Consider the following 12,858-nt stretch of genomic DNA (forward strand, 5'->3'; position numbering starts at 1 on the left):
CTGGTTTCTTTCTCTGGGTGAGGATGTGTGAATAATTTGGGTTTTTGATGATCCAGTAAGTGCTGGGAACTCCTTTTGTGAGCTTAGGTTTTTGAGACTGGGAGCTACCTGCTTTGGTTTTGCACCAATACTTACCAGAAGTTCCTCCTTTAACTATTGCTTCTAGGCACAGCAGAAGATGTTTCCTCATGGGGTTTATCAGTAGACAAGTTAGTATAGATGTTAGTAGGTTCCAATGGCGTAACAATCTTTAGCGATTCTGTAAAAGACCGCTTAGAACGTCCCTGAAAGGAACGCTTAAGTTTCTCCTCGCGCTATTTGTACGCGGGACATGTCGGGAGATCATGTGGGTTTCCCTCACAGTAGAGAGTTAAACATCCCTTCCACAGGAATCATCCAGATGATTGGGAATCATCTGGATGATTCCTGCATTTCCCACAACGAACGTTATTGTTCCAAGGGGAGACTGTATATCGTAGTTATTTGCACTTTGTGCCGTTCATGGCCCGCGGCATAAGAAAGCGAACAGGTAGACAAACCTTGTCAAAGAGGAGATAGTTAGGTAGAGCAGTACCGACGAAGGACACCCGAAAAGAGTCTGAGTTGACGTGTGATATCTTCCCGTCAGCTGCGACTGATGCTGAATGAAACGTTTGCACTCCAGTATTTTTACTGGTTGGAGCATGGGAGTTTTAAAAAGCTTACCTTTAAAAGCTGTATCAGCAGATCCGCGCAATTCAACTCGGATTGGGGACTATCCCGGCACATTCAACCCTATTTGATGGTACTTATACCGTATACTCCTTCGTAAAAGGCTCGTAGTCAACAATATCGTTTGCTTGGTTTAAGCTACTTATCACCATCCGATGCTTATCAGGGCGTCTATCACGGACGAATATCGTTCCGTCCGAACTCGAGAAATCTTCAATAGCCGTACTTAACTTGTGTCTATAACGGTATCCAGACGACTTTCTAGAAAAAACCCTGCTTCACTGCTCACATGGCCAGATAACGGTAAAATCGCAGAAACACAAAAGAAGGGAAAAAATACCGAAACCTCGACGAGGCGGAGAAGGCGCAAGATAACCTTGGCAGTAGATTAGCACTATTCTTTTTAACGTTACACAGCGTGGACTGGAAAGAAAGTCGATCGGTCCGAGAGTTATAGAACGAATGAAGATTAATATGTGCTCTTCTAACTATTGACGATCATAGTACTACACATTTCATAACTAGCACTTATCATAAAGCAACTGGAAGATAACAAAAAAATTGGTTATTAATCGCCTACTGCTGATTTTGTCATACAACTCATCTGTATAAAGTGTGGAGAGGGGAGAGGTGTAAGATTAATTCGATAAAAACACATTTGGAAAAAAGATCGTGGCGATACAGAGAATTTTTATGGCAAAATACTAAAAATCTAGTGGACAAATCTCTGATATACCACAATTCTTTATCACATCATTCTCCAGATAACTTTTATTTTTTGCACGATTTTTGAATTTTGGGTGGCACTTTGAAGCTAGAAGTCCGGTTTTTGATAAAAAGATATCGGGTTGCAAAAATACTACAAAGTTTGTAAAAAATTCTTGGGCAATGATGTGAAGAAAAACTATGCAAAATTTCAGAACGATTGGTTCAGGAGGTTTTGAGTTTGGTGGACACCCTTGTGTACACGGAATTTTTTTGAGGTGCCTACTGAAGATTCACGGTCACTCGCCCAATTTACAATATTTTGCAGCCAAAATATTGTTAAAATGCTGCATTATTGAATGAAAATTGGTTAAATAGTCTAACACTCTCCCCTCCCGTTAAACGGAATTGTGCCTTTTGGGCCAAATCGTTTTCATGTCCCTACTTATTGCGATGACCGAACCGCAAGTTTCATTCATGTTCAATTTCTCCGTTGTAACATCATTCACAAAATTAAATCACATTTTCCCTAAGAGACATAGTTTGAAAATATTTCGGAAAGGATTATCATATCGTATTTAATATTAACCTATTTTTCCATTTTCAGCTGATTCGAACTCCAACAGTCCTATGGCGGCGTCGCCTCCATGCGATATCCCTGCAGTGCAACGGCATCTACCGCACAATTTAACGCCGCTATATGGGAAGCCAACTACGAGCCGCCGTACGGAGAAGTACAAGAAAATTGTCTTGTATATATTGGCCGCCGATGATGGTAGGTTAAGTTACCATTTTTAACCTTTTTAGCATCTGTTAGGGGAAACACTGCCACTGCGACCACTATCACTGTGGTTGTGCCTGATCGTTATATAAGTTTCAAATTATCCGAATCCACTTTAGTAGGGAGCATGTTGCTTGTTTGTCCACATGTGTCATCCCAGCTTGGTACAACATACATTATAATTTTGCCTGAGGATCCTTAATACATCGCTAGGTATCAAAAGACACCTTCCAAAGGATTGCTACATAACGCTGCACATTGGCAGAGAATATCTTTAGAACTCTCGAATTTGTAGTCATAAAATAGACAATGCAGGAACGCTGGGTGTTTGCCCTTCGCGAGCTCTGGCTACCGTACTGTTTCAGCATAGACCGGGTCGACAGTTTTTTTTGTTTCCGAAGGTCAAGGCCACACTCGGCATTGACGCTTCCAGTGGCTATGATTACAGGCTTCCGTTGAGACCGTCGAGGGGATGTATTAGAGATGGGCGAGTGAATCGCGAGTCGATCAAAAGAATCGACTCTTCAAAGAGAGTGAATGAACCGCGATTCTTTTTTAAAGAACTGCGATTCACTGAAGGAGTGACAATTTATTATAAACTCAACGAGAACCAAAAAGAATCGAATCAATCTAAAATAAACGAACACGATGAACACATGAGCTCTGTTTGTCGTACACGGAATAAAATATCAACTCATAACTAATTTAAATTTAATAATAGTTGTAATTTCAAGAGAAACCAATCTTAAAAATGGCAGAATTTTTTGTGAAAAATAGCAATTTTTATTTCAAATGAGTACAAAACTGTCTACATTGAAAAATTATCTCGAAAATTCAACGTAGGGGTAAGGTATCTTATACAAAGAATGTGTATGCAAAGTTTGAAATAAATCGACTAAGTAGTTCTTGAATGACAGTGATACCGCAAATCGTGTTTTTCCAGAGACATTCTACAAAAAGTTTCGAAGCCGAGCCGCTTGTCGATATTTATATTATTGAAATGATACAATATAATGTACAAAAGTTTTGATCCATTCGCTTCACCCAAATTTCTTAAAAAATCGCACAAAGTGTTTTTTTACGCTGAAAAACGCACCTTTGTACTCATTTCGCTTTAACGCCTAATAAAGATATTTTTTTCCCATTTTTCTCAATCAGTTTCCAAAGAACTGAAATGAATCACTGAAAGAGTCGATTCAGTTTAGTGAGTGAATCGGTTTGCCCATCTCTAGATGTACTGGGTATAGGAGAGTCAGTAGAGAAAATGTGTTGGTGTTTGTGGAGAGTAATTTGAAGAACATTTACAATTTATATTGGTAATGTCAATATATTTTTAAACAACTATTTCGTAACTTTTGGAAAACATCTTGTAGATTTACCAAGCCTATAACACGTAAGAAATAATCACAACGGTTGATTTATCGAGACAATACTTTGCTAATCAAATTCTTTTTCATTTCATATCCTCAGGATACCAGATGGAAAAAACCATTCTACGAGACGTCTACAAGGGGTTGAACCGAAGATGCCAGAGCCGAGGATTCGAGCTACACGTTTCCGATCTGCACGTTCTGCAGGTGAAAGGCAGTAGCTTCGACGTGAACAAGTGGCTCAGCGGCCCGCTGGAAGCTCAAGGTGGGCATGATTTGGCAGCAAACTGTCTGGCGGAAATCGCACGCCAGTCTGGTGATTCATATCTTATACCGGTCCTGTTTCTAAGTTCGACGCTTGGTGACCCATTGTTACCGCTAACGATCGAGAGTCAGGATTTTGCAATGGCACTGCAAACAGCGGAAAATAACTCGGATGATCGCGCCATTCTAGAGAAATGGTACACTTTGGACGATCGGTCGCAACCAGCGTGCTATCGATTGAATGTGACTAATAATTCGGTAAGTGACATTTGTAGATTTCTGAAGTTGTTTTTCAAACGAAAACGTTGTGTCATGTTTTAGAATCTCACTTCGGAAGCATCGGAGAAGGAACTTTCATCACTGTTGAAAAGCTTGATTGATATTTTCCCAAAAGAACTGCGGGACTCCTATTTGACTACAGTTGTCGAGCAGGTAGCATAACATATTATTTTTCGACAATGATCACTCCAACAGGTCTGGAAAATATTGCAGGAAATCAACAACACCGTGCTTATCAACCAGGAGTTGTCCAAACGATGCATTTGGATTCAAAACTCTATCGCGCCATTGAAGGTAACGGAAAACTCCTCATCCGTGGATGCAGAAATGGTTCGAAGATTGGGAAATATTCAAAGCGAGTTGAAGGTAAGTCTGAAGTTAAATAAAAATGTTTCAACGTTTAGATTAAATGCTTGTGAATAGGCGTTTAGATTAAATGCGTGTTTTAGGCCCCCTCATATGAACCGCTTTATCTCAGGCAATCGAAATAACGGAATAAATACATAATCTAATATTCTTAAGGAGAGCTTCTGTAAATGGCTAAAAAATTATTCACGATTTGATAATATATACATGGAGAGATATGCATTAGGGTGGGACAAAAAATAGATTACTGCTCCGAGCAACTTTTTGGATACCTTTCGTGCTCTAGAACAACTGCGCAAATTTTTAGCTCGATCGGTGAAACTATATTTTTGCGGTCTTCGATACTTGGTTTCCTTGATAAATTTCCCACGAAAACAATATGTCGACTTATTTTTAGGAGGCAATGGGCGATTCCCGAAGGAATTATTTTGTGAAAGTCAGTTTCCCCATATGAAAAACCATGTAAACTTTAAACAGTGGGCGCAAAAATATAGTTTCACCGATCGAGCTAAGAATTTGCACAGTTGTTCTAGGGCCTAAATGGTACCCAAAAAGTAGCTCGGAGCAAAATTTTATTTTTTTCATAGTCCCACTCTAATATGCATGTAAAAAATCGATTTTTTTTTCTGGAAACTGCACATACTTTTTAACGACATTCAATTAGCTAGAGACGACTGGGTAGGGAAATTTATGAAAATTTACAGCCATAGTACTCAATTGACAGCAAGAGTGTGAAGTATACAGATCGGAAAACTAGAAGTGGCAGGGTCATTAGAACAGGCTTAATATCTTACGGGCATAACTTTTGTCTTCTGGTGATGGGGGTCGAGCTTAGGCAGCTTAACTACGAATCACTCAAGTCCACAGCATGTCTTCTGGCAAAGACAGACTTGTCTCTCTTTACCGTGAGAGCCGACGTCTGTCGGTGCATCCAATACCCACATTAACCGCCGGTGCTGATGGGTTCGACTGTCAACCAATTCAAACCGAACTCGATATAACTTCTCCCTTGTGTGCCACTGTTGAAAATTCGCAGTCCGAAGTTCGGCTAAGCCATCTTCGCAGCTGAGAATGGCAACTTGTACAGAAAAATAGTACCCTTAATATTTATCAGTCATATGACATCATGTCTGCCGTTAATAAGAAGTGTTATCAGGTTCGATCTATTCTTCGCAATTTCAGAGGCTTTATGATTGATGTACATCAGCTCCTAAATCATGCGGCGTCTAGATTAGTTAATCTTGTAAAGAGCAATTTCATAGATTTGACACATGACACATGATTTGCATCTTGTTCCGACATGGGGAATGGATGGAACAACGATGAATGAATCAATCAGAGATTCAAATTTCACATCGGCAGAATTTAAGGATGTTGACAAAATGTTGCAAAAAATTGTGAACAGGTTTTTTTTTGGATGTTGGTCTAAGTACTTTACAATGTTGGATAAGATGTTTTGAATGTCTAATGCATATTGCTTGTGAATTAAGTTGAACAATTGAACAATTCACTAGCATCAAAAAGCGTATACAAAATAATTTTTTGGGCAATCTCGTACTACGTATTAATGCCGCGTTCTGGATTTGGTATTAGCAATAATGGAAACACGGCAAGACATTTTTAGCCAATGTTGAAGTTTCTTCAGAGATCATTAAAATTTCGAACATCATTAAAAACGATTTCTAGTGGTGAAAGGATTGACGTTTCGAAATTCAAGTCGTATGTCACAGAAACAGCTTAGAACTAAATAAACCTCTATGGCTGGTACCACTTCTCAACAACGATACATAAATTGTGAATACATGGATGTGAAATAATTAACCAACCTTCGGTTCCCATCGGTAAACATTCGGAACAGGCCTAAGAAAGTATGAATTAAAAATATCGAAGAATGCGTGAAAGTCATGCTCGGAAACGATCCCGGAAAAGGACAATTGGTGACGACTTTCGAGGATTATTAGTTGCAACGGACTCGGTTGTGTCCGAGTTGTGAAGTACAGGCTTTATTAATCTTTGATGATGTGAGAAGGGTGAATGTTGTACAATAGAACAGGTGCAGTTGTACCAGAACATTATACGAAATCGCCATAAGTAACGCCGAGAATGCACCGTTCTTAAAAATAAATCACTTTTTTGATATTAGTGAAATAAGACAACTTCACAATGTGCCTATTTGCATTTATTTTATAAGCACCATACGTCTCAATACCAACAGTGAAATTTCAAAACTATTTTTTAATTTATTGAAACAAAAAGAGACAGCACGAGACATAAACATAAAATATCGAGCACATGATTGAGGATTGGTTGCTACCAATTTTTTTACATTTCTTATAAAAGAAATGTATAGAATTCGCTCAAACTTTCAAGATTTTTTCCGAGGCCCGGAGGGCCGAGTCTTATATACCAATCGACTCAGCTCGACGATTTGGGACAATGTCTGTGTGTGTGTGTGTGTGTGTGTGTGTGTGTGTGTGTGTGTGTGTCTGTGTGTGTGTATGTAACGGACAAATTCTCATTCGTGTTTCTCAGCAATGGCTGAACCGATCTTATCCAAACCAATTTTAAATGAAAGAACTAAAAAACAGTATGAACGCTATTAATTTGTTTTTGATTCTGATGTTTAGTTTCCAAGATATGAATGTTTGAATGTGTAAAAATGGCGTTTTTTGCAGTTTCTTGGAATTATTTGCCGAAGTTGACAATATAGATTAACAATTTATATGTTTTTAGATAGCTTTAACAAATACCTTTCGAACAAGCTATAGATTGTTGAAATCGGACTATTATCAAAAGAGATATTTAACATTAAATGCGGACGAAAGATTTTTATCATTTCCCATTGCCAGAAATATGACCAAAAACATGTAATCTATTTTTAACGCCAAAACGGCTTATTTTAGGTCAATAGTATCTTCGGAGAATTTAATGGAGGCATTATGCCCTTTCTTTTGGTATTGTGTTTTTGCTGATTCATCCCCCTATGAGTGAGATATTTTCACAAATTTTCTTGGAAGTGATTATATCGAAATGATGCCTTCAGCAAATTTGTAGCTCTTACTTTTGTGAATAACTTTACTGAAGACTTCAAATATCTATTTTGAATAATTTAAAAGTTATGGCTTGTTGTTTGTGGATTACTCTTTGTCGCCTATTTATTGTTCAATATAGTAATAATCCATTGAAATAAGCCAAACATTATTTCGATAAAACGAATTTTGTATTTCATTTTTCTATCTACAACCGCTAGAAATAATCACCGACACTTCCAAGTTGTCTGGAAGGAACTTGATAACTTATCAGTGCAAAAATGTTCATTTGTGCGAACCTTCTGACTGCAATTTTTCTAACTCATGACCATCGGATCGATCTGAAACACATCGGAAAATGAAAAGCAAAATAAATAACTCCAAGCAATGGCGTTGCCAAGAGAAGGTTTTGGGGTTTAACACCATACAACGCCCCCCCCCACCACACCAAAAAAAAAAAATGGATTGAAGTTGAAAATTTATTGATGCAGACTGATTCAATTCAATATTACAATAACAATTATCTGATCCGTACATTGATATCCTGTTGTTGTAAACATCATGAGGACTTTTGATAAATTGTCGAAATGGGGTCCTGATATGTAACTGATCTATTGGTCTTGATTTCACAGTTGTCTAATTGCATCAATATCAAAATCCTGCCTGAAAACATTCCAATAGAAAATTCCAGAGTTCTGTAATCAATCATAATCCTCAGATTTCTTTTCAAATTGAGCTCGTTTTTGTAGAGATGTACTGTAATAAGGGTCTTTATTTAATAGGAAGCGAAGTTAAAATTGATTTAATGTCTATGAAACATAGAACAGCTCACCAAAAAAAATGCATAACTTTCAACATTTGCTAAAATGTTTTTGCCTTTCTCATTCACTCTAAAATTCGTCAATCTAATCCCGACCGGGAGGGCCGAGTGTCATATGCCAATCGACTCAGTTCGTCGAGATCGGAAAATGTCTGTGTGTGTATGTATGTATGTGTGTGTATGTGTGTATGTGGAAAAAAATGTGACCTCTGTTAATCAGAGATGGCTGGATCGATTTGCACAAAGTTAGTCTCAAATGAAAGGTACAACCTTCCCATCGGCTGCAATTGATTTTTTTATTGATTGGACTTCCGGTTCCGGAGTTACGAGTTGAAGAGTGCAATCACACAGCAAATTCCCATATAAACTGAAATGAAAAATTTTCAAAATCAAATTTGTATTTTTGATGCCAAATGACTTTATAATGCATGAAACATCGAGATTTGATGTAAACTCGAAAAAAATAATGTTTGACAAAAATTGATTTTTTTGGGACATTTTTGCCTTTCTCATATAGAAAGGTTATCCAATCACTCTAAAAATCGTCAATCATACCGGCCCGGAGGGAGCATGCAGTAAGTGGTTGCTACTTTAAAATTAAAACTAGTTTAAAATTTCTTAACAAGTTGAAAATTTTCGGCAGGACCCGAACCTCCCGGATCTTACTATGTGATACTGAAACATCGCTTGAAACCAGCGGCGGTCAGTATCTCAAGATCGTGGCTGTCGATCCATTGTACGTATGTGCAAATCGAACTGAACATGTAATATTTAATTCCACCATTGTATTGAACATAACCAGCCATGGAATCGTAGTCTGGACAAATGAGAAAAGCACAATTGCACCACTAGATGGATTAAAACAGGTTTTCATTTTGGGAATGCGTCGAGTTGAGACGAAAACGTAATATGATTAATAACGAGGATAACACTTTCCGAATGAAGAGAGAAATTTATGAAAAATTACGATTTCCAGTCGACTCTAGCAGGTTCTCATCGATTTTGATGAGAATTTGATTTTTGTTGTAGGGTGATGAGCCTATTTGCGCCATGTTTCTATTATCACCCTACCCATTTGAAGCCGTTGGTTAGAGCAGTGTCTGCCATCTTTGTTCAACGCATTGAGTCAAATGGTAGCGCAACAATAGGGGCACTCGATTCGAGTTTTCATTGTGCTCAAACACGAGAATTTTACTGTTTTCAACGCATTTGTGTTATTATATTGGTTCTTAACAACGAAGCAAAGCGGTTGAAGTAAATTTTTACGCAATCCATTGATTGTAAGGCAAGAAATTACCGATTTAGCGAGGCACCTTGCTTAGTATGGTGAAAATAGGCTCATCACCCTATGACCAATTATATGTATAGGTCAAATGTTCAAAAACAGTAATTTAAGGTCAAGATAACATCATTTTGAAACCGCCAATTTCGGAGGGTTAGTATCTTCGATGAGTTTTACAAACGTTAAACAGCGCATCATTTGATAAAATAATTTTGACGGTATATCGTCCAAGAAGTATTTATGGTGAATTTTCTCAGGTTAATATTCATGACTACAATAAAGTCTCAACAAATTCGCTAAAAACACGAACTCTGTTACTATTTTTTGAAAAATTAATTCTGCATAATTTTAAAACTTCAAAAATTACGGTTTCGGAATTATGCCGTTTGGACAGTAAGATCGATTTTCACCAAACCCCCACCAATTGTAAAATTGGTATTGTAAACAAAATGTAAGGGTGATACTTCAATGCTGATAGGTGGGACCGAAAAAGTAAACAATCGTCAAAGGGGCGATACTATCATTTTGTCAATTTCAATAGCAAACACAAATTTTAATTTAATAATTTCAAATACTTCATGAAGTTTTGGGTTTCGATCACTGAATCATGCAATCTAGGATGTAAAAAACACAATATTTCTTAAATAGGAAATAAAACCAAGTCTGGAAATATTCACTGTTGATTTTCTTTGAATGGTGTCACTGCTAGTATCGCTTTTTTCCAGAAAAAGCGTTGATATTTAGGTCTCAGTCGCGTTGAAAATTTGAGTAAAGTATAAACTTCATTCCGATTCAAAAAAAATTCGATTTTTTGGCTCAGTACAATATACATAACCCCTTTAGGAAAATTCAGTTTTCCCACCACAATGCATTGATTGAGGAATTTAGATATTTTATTAACAGAGCATTAGCAATAATTCGTTTGTATGTCTATTTTATGGGCCACTTTTTCGCTTTCCCATTGATTTGGTTTGAGATTTCTAGCACTGATGTTGTCCTATGCTGATTTGAGCGATTCTCTGTGTCCTGCCACAATCCCATGTAGTATGTGTTATCAAAAACATCGCGAAGCATCAAGTTCTAAATGTTCTCAAACGATATAATATCCGAAGAGAGTGATAAGAGTTATAAGAAATGTCTCATCACACTGTTAGGTGGATTAAAAACGTTTTTACACAAGATGTTACAAAAGATTGGCTTATAACGCAAGCAGAAAATGTATAAATAATAATCCCAAAACATGCAAGTAAAGGCAAGGGCTAATGAGCGGAGGTGTTAAGGATAATAGTTTGTCACGTTCACCTGATTTCCGAATACGTTGAGCTGACTTCTGCTGACGTCATCAATTGTCAGGGTCGCCTGAGCTGTCGTCGAATAAGCTTCCTGCTGGACTGTGCAACCGATGGGCTCCTTCGTCCGCCAGTTCGTCCCGTTGCCAAGCACAATACGTGTCAGGTTCTCATCTCACGAAGCAGAGCAGGACTTTTTTCGATCTTCCGTAGAAATCAACGTCCAATATCAAATATCCAACTTGTTGGTCATCGCAGGAAAATGCAACGACGCGATGACAGCCCGCGATTTTCGTACGACGCACTCACCAGCAAACTGCCGTAGGCTCCATCGGAAAAACTTCAACTACCCCGCTTTTTATCTCCACACCTTTCTTCTTTTTTGTCTGAACAAACGGAAAATGAAGGCTTCCTTTCTTTTTGTTTCTTCCTTTTCTATCCCTCAGCGGGAGAAAAACCCGCCACCGACCGTACTCGTTCAACTCTTTTCTCAGACTACCTATTTTTATTTTCTGTCACCCGTTTTTCCGGGGATTTGCTTTCAAGCAAATTTTACTACGATCTTTTGCTTTCAAGCGGTTCGTCAAATGCGCACCGCTTGCAGTACACGCTAATCTCTTATTCCTCCCATTTAACATTTAAATTACACATCTTACTGCAACAAAGTTTTGGAAGACCTTTTGGTCTACATAAGTTTGGGCAGCAAGTTATACGGCCGTTGTAAACATCGATTTATTGAAGATGACGTTCGATTGGCGAATAGCGGATATTTTGAAAACATTCAAAATTAATCAAATCTCAAAACAGCATTGCAACTAGATTTACCGTTATATTTTTCCATTACAGAACCATCTCGCAGAGAAGCACATTCTCCGTATTCCTCCAACTGCAGCGTCACAGGATCAATTCGCTACGCAGCTAGATAATTGTCTTTCGTCGGAAATCGATTTGATAATAGATGAACACACTAACAAGTATTCGATTCCCTTGTGCACGTACGGTGTCGATCGGCGCCTGTTGAGCGAAGTGGAGGAAGTGAACCGACATTCACGTGTTTTGAACGAAAATTGCGCGAACTTCACTGTTACCGATCGGGTAAAAGAATATCTAACCAGCCACCGTCGAAGTCCGCTGGTAATCTACGGCAAAACTGGTGCTGGGAAGAGCGTTCTTGTTGCAAAGATTTCCCAAAATGTCCACACTTGGCTGCCGGATTCACATCTAGTATTGAGGTGTGTTTTTTATGTATCTATCTTGCTATCGATATTTAACGCTGTCTTTACACAGATATTCCAACTTGACCCCGTTGAGTTCAGACGTAACCGCTCTCCTGGGATCGATAACAGAACAGATTTCCGTGCTGGTAAAAGGAGTGCCAACACGATGCAACCATGTAAGTATTTGTTAAATTTGTAAAAACGCCTAATTTTAATATGCAATCTGAACAGACGGTGGAATCCTACTCGGAAACACTGAAGCAATTAATTGATAGTACCAAGCAACAGATTACGATTCTGATCGACTCGGTGGACAGTCTACGAGACTTGGATAATCTTGATTGGCTTCCGCTGGAGTTGTTGGAGAATGTAAAGTTAGTGCTAACCGTCACATCTAGTTGCGCCAGTCAGGATCTTAGTCATCTCGCTTCCGAAGATGCAGTGCTAAAGCAATTGAAGGAGAAGATTGGTGACGCCGAATGTTTCCTCCATTTGACTCCGTTTACTCAGGAACAGTGGGAAGACGTATTGTGCTTCGGTGGCGGCGACATCTATTCAGCGAATGGCGCTCTACAGTTACCTGACAGTTGGAAAAAGTCCAACGAGAAAATTTCGGTTCAGGCAAAGGTAATGGACTATTCATAAGTTACGTAATGCAAAATTTTACCAAAGTTGATTCCCCACGTAACAAATTGTCACAAATTTCTTTATCTCTCCTCTCCCTATACATAACAAATTCATTAAA

At 38.3% G+C, this 12,858-nt stretch overlaps 1 protein-coding gene across 15 annotated transcripts in view; it reads left to right on the plus strand.

Moving 5' to 3' along the window:
• LOC131682080 (uncharacterized) overlaps positions 1-12,858 on the plus strand; it is a 75,820-nt gene that overhangs the window by 49,965 nt on the left and 12,997 nt on the right. For all 15 annotated transcript variants that reach the window (XM_058963274.1, XM_058963284.1, XM_058963288.1 and 12 more), the window contains 7 exons: positions 2,024-2,191; positions 3,668-4,089; positions 4,153-4,263; positions 4,324-4,476; positions 11,743-12,128; positions 12,184-12,289; positions 12,345-12,740. In XM_058963274.1, the coding sequence (XP_058819257.1) occupies positions 2,024-2,191; positions 3,668-4,089; positions 4,153-4,263; positions 4,324-4,476; positions 11,743-12,128; positions 12,184-12,289; positions 12,345-12,740 (1,742 nt within the window). The remainder of the gene's footprint in view (positions 1-2,023; positions 2,192-3,667; positions 4,090-4,152; positions 4,264-4,323; positions 4,477-11,742; positions 12,129-12,183; positions 12,290-12,344; positions 12,741-12,858) is intronic.

This window comes from Topomyia yanbarensis, chromosome 2 (assembly GCF_030247195.1).
Source record: "Topomyia yanbarensis strain Yona2022 chromosome 2, ASM3024719v1, whole genome shotgun sequence".
In the NCBI taxonomy this organism is placed as follows: domain Eukaryota; kingdom Metazoa; phylum Arthropoda; class Insecta; order Diptera; family Culicidae; genus Topomyia; species Topomyia yanbarensis.